Source organism: Micropterus dolomieu, linkage group LG12 (assembly GCF_021292245.1).
Source record: "Micropterus dolomieu isolate WLL.071019.BEF.003 ecotype Adirondacks linkage group LG12, ASM2129224v1, whole genome shotgun sequence".
NCBI lineage: Eukaryota > Metazoa > Chordata > Actinopteri > Centrarchiformes > Centrarchidae > Micropterus > Micropterus dolomieu.
This window is the reverse complement of record NC_060161.1, coordinates 15,523,359-15,535,360: the sequence shown is the minus strand read 5'-3', so window position 1 is coordinate 15,535,360 and position 12,002 is coordinate 15,523,359. Positions and strand designations below refer to the sequence as shown.

Genomic DNA, 12,002 nt, shown 5'->3' with positions numbered 1-12,002 from the left:
TATTTATTCTTTCATTCAGTTCTGTCATGTTCCATATTGATTCTTAAATCATGTTATGAGTGTTGTCGTTGCATAGTTTGTTGACCAGAGGGCGCTCTGAAACTCCCCTGTTGGCAACACAAAACACAGCGATAAACTGACATAATCTGTACTTTCTAATCTGTGTAACTGTAACTTTTGGTCAAAGTGCTATTTATAATACATTTTTTAAAAACTACATTATGTCATGTTATCTTGGTGAAGTCCCATAACTACAACACATAAATGCTAGGGATAATCTTAGTTTATGTTGTGTTTCTGGGGAAAAAAACACAAACATAAAAAATGAATATGGGCAGATATCTGGTTTTAAAATCCTCAAAAATCAAAATCTGTCTTAAAAATCCGATATTGTGACAAGATCTGTTCCTTAAAACCACAAACCAAAGCTGTATTTCTATTCGTGCAGTGCTCAGGGTTTATCTCTTGCCTACTGTGTACAAAATGCAACACAAAGCCGATTCAGTTATAATTAACTTTATTTATAAGTACACATAGAACAAGATCTATTATCGCTTTTGATACCATTTGTTTCCCTTTTTGTGCGCTCCAGCTTAGTCTTTTCAAAGACAAACATACGGATCTTTATCAGGTAAATGTAAACTATATCAGTAAATTAAAATGATTAAACTGAATGTAAAGGGTTATTTAGAAATAAGAAAATGAAAGAAGACTTGACAACTAGTGAACATGTTTGATATAAATTCCATGGAGACAGTTTAACAGGCATGACTGCCTGCAGATTCAAACTGAGTAAATAAACAGTTCGGTTGGTTTCATAAAAACACACAGAAGAAAGCAATAGAAAGGAAAAATAATGTCACAGACCCTGTTTTCATACTCTCGGCGTCAGTTCACCTCTAGATAACACAAGCTCAAGAATAGGTTATTGTTATATCCCCTTTTCCGAAACAATGTTTTTCAGCGGTGTACTTTTTCTTAAATTTATTAGACACTGAACAGTACTACATTGTCATAAGCATGGTTGTTAGAATGACTGCTGGCTAAGACATTGAGAAACTCTGCGATACAGTTTACATTATTGCATGAGGCAATGCCATCATCCTACGTGTGCAAATTTACACTTTTGAGAGAAGGGAGAGTGGGGATGGAGAGGTAAACAACAAAATGTGGTTGGATGGATAGGCAGGAAAAACAGATAAACGAGGATAACTAATAAGGAGAGGAGGGAACTTTACATTATTGTGCAGCAGCTTGTCAAAACCACATACATACAATCCCACCACTTCATCTCCATCTTTTTAAAAAAGATTTCTAATATGGATTGATAAAGCCAAAGAAGTACAGTGAGGAGACATATCAGTGTTCTAATTAACCACGGCATCACTGCTCAGTATTGATGCATAGTTCAAAAGGGGACTCATTCTCAGAGGTAATGGAGCACAAATGCTGGAAACAATCCAGTCAATTACAAACTGGTACTCCAATTTTGTCCTTCGATCGATGTATTCTGTTGAAGGAGCACAGATGTTTTGGGAGAGTACGCTGTTGCCAAACACTGCATGCTCCTGCTTGTTCATTTGTCTACTTCCATCGGTCAGGTTAGCTAAACATTCAATTCGGCATAAATCACTTTCAGGTTCAAGACCTTCAAATAGTTGACAGGCCTGCAGCTGACAGAAGTGGAAAAGTGAGTTTAATTCAGTATTGAACTACATCATCTGAGTCATGGCTGCATTGCTGATAAATGTTTCGGATACAGTGTTACTATGGAGATAGTGAAAAACCCCTGTGCAGTGTATCTGGTTTTGTTTTCTTCTGATCTGGGCAGCACTCAAGGGCTGGGAGTGTTAGCATGAATATTTAGGATTGGTGCGTGTGTATAAATATTTCATTTTTTTGGAAGGTGTTTTCAGCTCTGGAGGTGCAACATTATTGGAACTGGTTGACTTTGCGTTAAAATGTGCTTGCACACACACACACACACACACAGTTAGACTCATTTATGCACACACATACACACACACGCATTAGAAATATAAAGCCGAGTGCTGCTACTGGGAGTCTCCAGAGTCTCTTATTAGTCCAGCTAATTTCACATCATTTGACAGAGAATTAATTCATAAATTAATCAGCAGAGCCTCAAAATACCACCACCATGTAATCCCATTTACACCTAGCATTAAAATCCCCATGCAGACAGAAGAGCATTCATCGTAATCTCTGCGTGGATGTGAAAAGACAGGGTGGAACCGCTCTTCTGACAACTTTTCCAATGTCACACTGTTCAGACCACCTTAGTCAGAGGCCTAAAAGCCACCTTAAGACTCTGACTTTACACCTCTAAAATGATACAGCTGAATTGGTTTTAGTGGGCCACCCTAGAGCTGGCTTTGGATTAAGAAAGCTGCATTTAAACCAACTATAACAGAGAGGTACTTAGTAAAAATCACAACTGTAATCCTGTTTGGGTGTTTCCAACAAGCTTCATTTCAACAATGTGGTTACACTGTGCTTCTTCTTTGGGATTTTAAAGATAGGTGTGAATGGGGAAACGTTTTTAACACCAGTACAGATCCTTCAAAACATAAACCTCCTGCTATTACTGATACAGTAACGATACATTTTTCACACTTCTTTACTTTGGTGCAAGATTGGTCGTGTCTGGCATACCTCTGTGTCCCCTTCAACATAAAATTGTGCTGCTTGCTTTTTTTGTGCTTCTCTTGTGAATTATTATTATTTTTAAATCAAATACATATCTAAAACAGATTGGACATAATTGTGATTTCTTTCCTTCACACTTTACTTTTCCCAATTAATTTTTAATTTTCTAAATGCAACCAGTGATATACATGATATACATTCTGAGTGCACTGTGACTAATGTCAGTGATCGCAAATGTGAGCCTGCTAAAAAAGGAAAATATTGTTCCCATGTGAAAAAAAAAAAAGATTTGGTAATACATCTTCAAGTCTATCCTTTTCCTTACAAAGAAAAACATTAAGTAGTCATCAATATTGAGTTTCACCTACTCACATTGAATATATTAGGCAACATCAACAGCGTTAGAAATGGTTGCAGTCACGACCCTGTTGGTATTTCACATGGTTAGCTCATTTGGTTGTATCACATTTAAGACTAGCATTAAGTAATGGAATGTATCACTAGTCAAATATATCATGTACCTCTAAAATGTTAGTTATCACAAGTTGACAGGACATTAATGGATGTACTGAGATATACTGTTTTCTGACCTTATCACCACACCTAGGGAACTAAATTGAGTTTGATTAGTACAATTTAATAAGGAATTCATCAAATTAATATATTATTGAGGATCGTCATATCACCCATCAGGTATCTGGATATGTGTAGAGCTGTGCTTCATCCTGTGTCCCCACTGTAACCAAAATGAATATGTACAATTTGGGGACCAAAATTTCCCACTCTTGACAGTTGTCTTATTGTCCCTCTGTTCCTCCCCCTCACTATTTCATTTCCAGAATCAGATTATCTAACTTCCACCTACTACTACTACTCCTCACTACTCCCCCACCACTCCCCCGCCCCACTCTACTCCTCTATTTCCAATATAAGGTCATCTCCCTCCAGGGAGGAGTCGGCCGTGACGTGGACTGCCTTAACAGTCCCGGCCACTGGGGAGTTGACCACGGTCTCCATCTTCATGGCTGAAAGGACACACAGCGGCTGACCCTTCTCCACCTGTCGTGATTGTAAAGCATTAAAAACACGAGTCACATGTACAGATCATTGAACAAGATCTGCAGTTGAAGGTTAATCAAAACAAATACACTCAAAGCATAGCACATAAATGTTAGTTTATAGGCTAGTCAACAACACTTGCTGTGAATGTGAGTTTCACTTTAAAAGGGATGGCTCAACCAAATTACATTGCTAGTGTATGCAGGTAGTTCAGGTGCTAAACTAACCTTGGATCCAACTTCCACTTTGACCTCCAGGACTTTTCCAGGCATGGGTGCTCCCACTTGACCCTTGATAGACTTCTGAGCTTTGGGATGGAACTTCATTTCCTGTGTGGACGGACAAAGAGATTTCATGCATCCATCTGTCCAGCCGATCCAACCATGCAAGTCATCCACACATGCCTGCCTCCATTTATGCACTCATCCAGCCAACAATCCATCCATAGACTCATTCAACCGCCCATTGAACATTCCTCCCTGCTAAGCCTCATTCTACGCCTCACAACCATTTGTTTCAATGAATAAAAATCACACGTTATTGCCTAGTGTACAAAAAAAAAAAAAAAGAAGATTATGCTATTCAGTCAATAAGATTCAGTCACCTTTTCCAAGAACCATCCCACTCTCTCCCCCTTTAACCACCTATAGATCATTTACTTGCAGACATATCAAAACCTAACCATCTATACCTCCCTCCATCAACCCACTGACTATCCCAACATCATGCCCCTTGCTCCATCCCTCCTGTGTACCTTCATGGCGACAGTGTCTTTAACCAGCACAGATCTCAGCTGTCCGTTCAGCTCAAAGAAGACCTCTCTCTGGCCGGCCTTGTTCAGGTCACCCAGTGCAAGAGCCTTGATGTGGAGGGTCTTTCCTCTTTCCAGCTCCACCTGAGATGAAACAAAGCCAGAGAGTAGGGGGAGGATTGGATCACGTGGGGAGGGCAGAAGAGAGAAAATGGAAGAGGAAGGAGAATTGAAATTAATACATGGGTGCCTCGCTCACAAGTCCAGCTAAGGCAATGAAAAAGGACTGCAGAGCTTAGCTAAATTAAAAAATGAAGTTAGTGGAGTGAGACAAGCGCAATGCTTCCTTCTCTTTCTTATTTATTTTGTACCCTCAGGCCAGGCCAGACTGGAATATATCCCAGCATGCACTTGATGGAAGGCAGAGAAACGCGCACAGATTCAGTGGGCCCCATTGCAATTTAACTGTTTAATAAATAAAATAAGGTGGCATTTTATGTCTGAGAATTTTACACTAATTTACAACTTTTTTTATTGCACTACATTCAATTAGTGACTCTCTGCTCTTTTGAGCTTGACTTGTTTGCAAGTCAAATGCATCTTGTGTGAAAGAAATGCTTTGAATGGGAAAAGGTGGAATTTTGCATAGAAGACATTTTAACTTCTGAGTGAGAAAAGCACAGGTGTTATAATAACATTAGTAAGCATCCCAGTAAGTTCTGACAGCTACGCTTCATGTCATATGGGATGATGGGTAGAGAGTGAAAAAAATCTGGTTCAGGTCATCAAGACAGTCGCATAAATAAAGGGTTGGTCAAATGAGGATTAAAATACTGCACTGACAATATAACACCATATCCATTAAACCTGAGTTTAATTCAGTGCGCCATCTATTGGTGTTGGCGCAATGGATAAGACACATGCCTTTGGTGTGAGAGACCCGGGTTCAATTCCCCACTGTGTCCCTGAGCAAGACACTTAACCCTAGTTAAGTATAAATATATAAATAATAATAAATGTAATTACAGAACAACAATATCTGGCTGATGTGAGGCATCCATATTTCAGGTTAAGTCTGCACGGATTTCACTGACAGCAGTTACACCAAGCAAACCAACGTAACAGGTAAAAGCGCCAGAGTTTGTTCGAACCACACCCTAATAATTTCCCCAAAAATGAGCCTAAGCTTTTTTTTAAGACTATGGGTGAGCAAAGTTCAGCTGAATGGTCATTTGACATTTATTTTGACTAAAAAAGGGATTTTGAGGGAAATGACAGAACACAGCGGTTATGTGGTAGTATGTGTAAAGACTTGTCATAAACACCAACTGTACTGTGTGTGTTGGCACTAGGCTACTACCTCAGAGCAGTAAAGAAACAAGACAGGAATCTATGCTGTGTGTTTACACCAGACAGGCTTGGCACCTGACATTTCAATTGTAACATCAAATAGAGAAGGAAGTGGTTTATACAAAATGACAGTCAGAGATAAAGACAGACAAGGAGAGTGAAAGAGAGACAAGATGGCTGACAGGAGGATATAAAAACATTTCCCCAGCCTTTAGTATAACTGTAAACTCAGCGACTTTAACTGCCACCCGTAAAAGTGTTGTTTTAAGACAAAGTGTTGTTTTACGCCGTCTCTGTATCAACAGCAGACATGTTCTTTTCTTTTCATATCAGTTGTGGTCACTGGTGTGCTCTGTCTTGGTATTCTTTCTCTCGACACCGGCCACTGTACTACATTTATATCTTTTCTTCTTTCAATTTGTCCAACTCCCTCTGTCTGGGTTTCAATCTCTCTCTTTGTCAGTCCTCCCGTGTGTCACTGATTTCCATTTTGTACTGTTATTTTGGTACCTGTTTCTGGGGCCACTCTGTCTCTCATGCCATCATTAATTTCCCTCATCTGCCTTTTTCTGCTTCTCGTTTATCCGTCTGTGGCTGTCTGCCTTTCCTCCGCTGTGCCTATTCACCCCTCTTCCTCGACCCTTCCCCTCTCATCCTGTTTCTTACATTGCCATCCTGCCTGCTGAGTCTCCATTGATATTCCAAACTAAGTCTCAGTGCAAAGAGACGAAAATACATGCTGCTGCAGGTATGTATTGATCTCAATTTCGTTCTGCCTCTTTGTCTCTGGGTGCTCCGACTTCTCATCTATTTCCCTCACTCTGTGTCTGGTAACAAAACCTCTCTTTGCATGCTTTTGCTTTCTTTCAGGCAATCCCTCTCAATCTTCATCTCTCCGTCTCTGTCTCACTTACACTGAACTTCTCTCCAGCTTATGCCGTTTTGTCGGGCTCTTGGTACCTCTTTGCAAAAAACAAAACTGCCTTCCCTTTTCCAACTGCGTGGCTTCAACACTACATCTCCTCACAACTGTTCCCATGAAAAATACAGTATGAGTCTCTTTGAAGAGTTGCACAAGATTTATGAATCTTTTGAAGATGATTTTGTCTAAGATGTAACTTTGTGTATGTATGCCAGCTTTATACAGAGCTGATAAAAAGACAACTTCAGGGCACTGTGTCGATATCTAAAACACCATACGAGCTGCTACACACTGATGTTACTAGTTGTACCACATCTCCCACCTCCCTGACAGTCTGCTTCAATTAGCTGCTTTCTTCTTTAATCCACCGCCAGGTAAAATACCAGGGCTCATTAAGCTGTGTGTCCAAAACATTCAAACCTAACAGCAAAGCCAATGTATCAGGATATGATGGCTATGGATAGAAATTCTGCAGCTAATAACACATGCAACCTTAGAGACAAACTGTTCAGTTCATCTCTGGGTAAGGCATTAAAAAGCTTTTAGGAAGCATTTGTCCATTCTATTAAAGCCAACTGTAACCACACAGCCGCCTCCTGTTTTTAGCATACTTGTGATAGCATCTGAATTGACTGCATTATGTACGTTCCATATCTCAGTGATGCATCTCCTGTGTTCTCATCTATACAGCCCTCAACATGCTGCTTGCATTTATTTAGGGAGTGCCTCAAGCACAGAGCTTTTACAGTCAAACTTAACTGCTTCTCCATCTGGTGCTATAGTATCTCTAACTGAAACGCGTTTCACATTATGCTTCACGGGTCTCTGATGTGACTTTATTAATGACTTGTGTTTCCTGTGACAGTTACAGAGTAATGAGACTGCTGCGGTGAAGAGCGTGCCATGTGTTGGTATCTGTGCACATTGGCACTGACAGCGTGTGTGTATGACTGGGTACATGTTTGTGAAAATCGGTGTTTATATTGCCGTCAAACATGATTAATGCCATACTGAGTCATCAACACATGCCAGATAGGTCAGTGTTTTTTTTCCTTCGTGTTTGTGCTGTATGCATGTGTGGGTGAATGGCAGCGATGGACAGAGCTGTCGCCCATGTGTAGGTGTATATTTGTGTACAAGAATGCACTCTGAATAGCCTTCAGATGCCATTTCACAAAGTGGTCATTCGCTTTTTCAAAAACATTTTCAGAGACTTGGATCCCTAAGTGGAATTTGTCCAACTTAACAGGACTCAAGTGGCCACTGGCTGAAAGAAACGATGATATACAACTCTTTAGTCTTTAAACACCATTAAGAAAATATACTACATAAAAAAAAGTATAGTGGTTGTGTCTTTTCCACCACATGCACAACACTACGAGCAATATTCCATCACGGTCACTGTTTCACTCTTTGGTTGATAAGGCTCTTGTACTGGATTTACAACAGGCTTGAAATGAAGTTCTAAACAATACCAAATGATTACTGTGAAAGCCTTTCTATCTACATCCCACAACATCAACAACTCGGGGCTTTAGGTCTAGCTCAGCGCTCAAAAAGATTTGGTGGTTAAGTCTGCTTTGATCAAGATTTCTGCTGTGTGCTTCACACACTAGCTGTCAAGAGCTCATAAACAGCTTTTGTTCCAAATATGCAAGTAATACTTGGTTATCAGTAATGGACTGTCGCCATCTTTTGCTGCGGTTACTGTGAATTTACCACAAACGCCAATGTAGCATACCTACTTTTGTAATAAGACAAATTATGACTTATGACCTATGAATTATTCAGAAACTCTCATTCGCGGGACACCACCTGAATTCCGTTCACCCAAGGCCTCCAGGACTCCCTTGGTATGGGTTTTAATAATTATACGATTATTCGCTAGTGATCAGTTAGTTAATATCGCTCAATTATCTTAAATCAGTCAGTCAATCTCATATCGAAAGGCCGTAAATCGTTCCTGACAGTGACTTGGAGTTAAACAATACACACAAAGTTCCCGTAATTTAGGTGAAATTGATTAAATAACTAATGGATATAAATGCAGTTAAATATACATCAAAGAAATAAACAATGGCTAAACAAACATGAGGCAAACAACAAGTGTAATGAGTTCAATGTAAATTGGGTTCTCTTGTGGGGAGAATTTGATTCATAAGGGCAACTAATAAGCGCAAGCTATGATAATAACTCTTGCTATGAGTTTTAAGGATTAAAGATACTGGATTAACAGACTATTGGACATCATTGATCACAGAATGCCTTTGCCTTACTGGGTGTCGTTGGCCTGCCTTAGGCCGGTTGCACGGGTCCCCACGCTAGTTGCCCGATTCCTGGCTTTCTGCTAGGGAATTTTCCGGGGGTTCTCCGTGGCTGAATGAAGAAAAACACTCCAGTGGCGACCGTCCTCGGCCTGGCAGTTAGGCTCTGTTCTGATTTGGATGTCTTTTGGGTTACTGCTCGCAAGACGGGCCCACGTGGCTGGGTCCGTACTTCGGTGGGAGCAGTGTAAGCTAACTTGACGAAATAAAGCTTAAAAGAACTTGGTCGTTCTTGAATTAAAATTGCGTGACTTAACAGTCTGATAACTTATCAAAAAAGAAAATATAAAGCAAGTTAGTTGCTGGAAACAAGGGAAAAGCCGAGGTTGCGGCGCATCGCGTGTGTGGCTTCAAAAGAACAAAGGAATCTTCGCGGCAAGCCGTGCCGGACTTCTTAGGGCGTTGCTGGGAGACGGAGCACGCTGAGCGCGTGCCGAAGTACAAGGGAAGAGCGAGAAGAGCAAAGAGAGCGAGCAACAAAGAGCTCCGCTGTTGTGTTTGTCTGGCCCCTTGGGGCGTGTCCTCAGGGGGCTTGGCTTTGTTCCCCTGAGGGCTTGTTTCCTTTAACTGTAATGTCCATTTTAAAAGTCTATTTGTGCGTATTTTAATCAAATATCTTCCCACAATCAAACCTTTAATGTCAAACGGCTCTACCGTTCTTGGTTTTAAGCATTTGATAAGAAGGAAACTATTAAGTTATTGTCAGTAGTTAAACATTAAAATGGTTAGCATTTCATAGGAATCACATCAGATGAAAGGAACTCAACTAGCTTCCTGGATAATATTGGCTGTTACACATTCTTACTTGGAGAATATAAGCAAGTTATACGAACATGGCATCCGATTATGAACGGATAAATACAGAGTGACAATTATACATCAAACGGCATTTCAGAACGATGGCATGTAATACTTATCTTGGGGGAACTCTGGTTCCATGAGGAGACTGAAGATAGCAAATGATTATTTCTTTAAACAATCATTTGCTCAGGAGCTGGGGAAATTAATTATTTAACACAGGATAACATTTCGGTTATATATCATTTCTAAGTATAAGAAGTCAGAAGGAGCTGGAAATAAAGCATTAGTTAAAACATCACTTAAAAGAGCGTCAGATCATTGCTGAAGAGTAAAAACACTGCAAAGTTAACTTATATGGATTCTTCTTTCCAATAGCAACAACACAGTAATATAACTACTCTAATGGAGTGGAGAGACCTGTTTAGTAACTTAAAGATTATTTAATTAAACAAGGTAATGCAAGTTTTGAGGAGACAGTATTCTTTTGTCCACACAAAGGAATGTGGACTGTCCTTTCTCCGGCGTCTGGAGTTTCATTTGTCATTTTAACAGTCAGGCACCGACTCTTATCTCGGCTGCACCAAAGGTGGCAAATTTTTACGATCAAACTGCCCAAAACAGCACTTAGGGAAAGCAAACTTTTCACCCCCTACTTTGGAACTTCAGCTGTCTGTTGAGGGTTGATATCTCAACACCCCCTCCAAATTTATTTGATATAAAATGAACAAATCCACACTGGCTGATCCACTACACCAACAAAGCCTCACCAATCAAAAGGTCAAAAGGCTTTTCTTGTGAAGATCCTCCATTTGTTTATTACAATACATATGTTGCTTTGTCCTAGTGTATCTTTTGGATTAATACTGAACAAAACCCTTTTAACCTACCTCATATTTTCTGTTCATCTCTGGCTTTTCACAGGTATGCATATCTACAATGGCAGATTATACAGACACTACTAACTCTATACAAAACAAACCTAAAAAGGTCTGGCAGAGTTTTTTCAGTGGAGGACTCAGGTGGGGTATGCATGCTGGAGTGCGTTCTATTAGTCTGACTTTAAAAGCCACCAAATTGCATTGGTACACAGCCCTATTCACATTTCCCAAGGCGCTTCTCTGCCTCAACGGTGCCGATTGTAATTCTACAAAGTAATCAGCATTGCAAAAGTCGCCACGCATGAGCGTAAAAATAAATGGGCTTCTTATGAGCACCCAATAATTACCATTTCTGATGATTCCAAGACAAACACCCATACCGCCAGTCTGTACATTTCACAGCAAATGTTTTCTTCTGATATATATCTCAAAAGGCTGCAGCAGCAGCCATTCACTTGGCCTACAGTCAACCTGCCTCTAACATATTTAACACTCACATCAAACTGTCAGGGAACACACACCTCATATCTCCAAAAAGTCAATTTGTCAAGAACTCAGGCAACTCAACTTTCCCCAGTGATGTCTGTCCGTGTTTTAACAAGAGATAACCCCAGCTATCAAATACACACCAAGGAAATGTGAGACCTGAGGACACTGATGAAATATACATCCACTGGTGTATTCTTATTGGGGGTAGAAGAAAATAGCAACATTTCTGCACACTATCTATACCTGTACTTTAAAACATTCTGAGACATTCATCACACAAACTTTGATTACTTCAATGCCAAATAGGCAAATCAGGACAAGAGTATCAATGATGCGCTTTCTGCTCAGTGTATTTTCATAGAAACATACAACAAAATCTTCCATTCACATGAAGTCAAAATCCATGTTTACATGACATGCTTTGCACTATGTCACCATTATGGCAGTATCTCGCCCATCAATGAAACGTTGTTTTGTAGGTATTCTTGATTATTCTTGATGATATGTAACAGTTTGTAATTTGGAAAAGCATTTTAAAATGTTAATGACTCATTCTGCACTTGTTCTATTAATTTATCAAAAAACCCCCCAAAGATTTCTCAATATAATGTTGCTGAAGCATAGGGTTTCTGGGTCCTGCCCTACTGATTACTGCTTTTTTTTAATAACAACTTATTTCACTTATTTTGGTGAAACTGTACATTTCATGGAGAATTATTAGAAATTTGCAGAAAATATATTCTAGTTTTCTCTCTGATGTC

The 12,002-nt window shown here is 39.8% G+C and overlaps 1 protein-coding gene across 4 annotated transcripts in view; it reads right to left on the bottom strand.

Moving 5' to 3' along the window:
* Positions 1 to 500: 500 nt before the first annotated feature.
* pcxb (pyruvate carboxylase b) overlaps positions 501 to 12,002 on the bottom strand; it is a 326,653-nt gene continuing 315,151 nt past the window's right edge. For all 4 annotated transcript variants that reach the window (XM_046063778.1, XM_046063780.1, XM_046063779.1 and 1 more), the window contains exons 25-27: positions 4,481 to 4,621; positions 3,954 to 4,055; positions 501 to 3,726 (exon numbers count right to left, since the gene is read on the bottom strand). In XM_046063778.1, the coding sequence (XP_045919734.1) occupies positions 3,577 to 3,726; positions 3,954 to 4,055; positions 4,481 to 4,621 (393 nt within the window). In that variant the 3' untranslated portion in view covers positions 501 to 3,576. The remainder of the gene's footprint in view (positions 3,727 to 3,953; positions 4,056 to 4,480; positions 4,622 to 12,002) is intronic.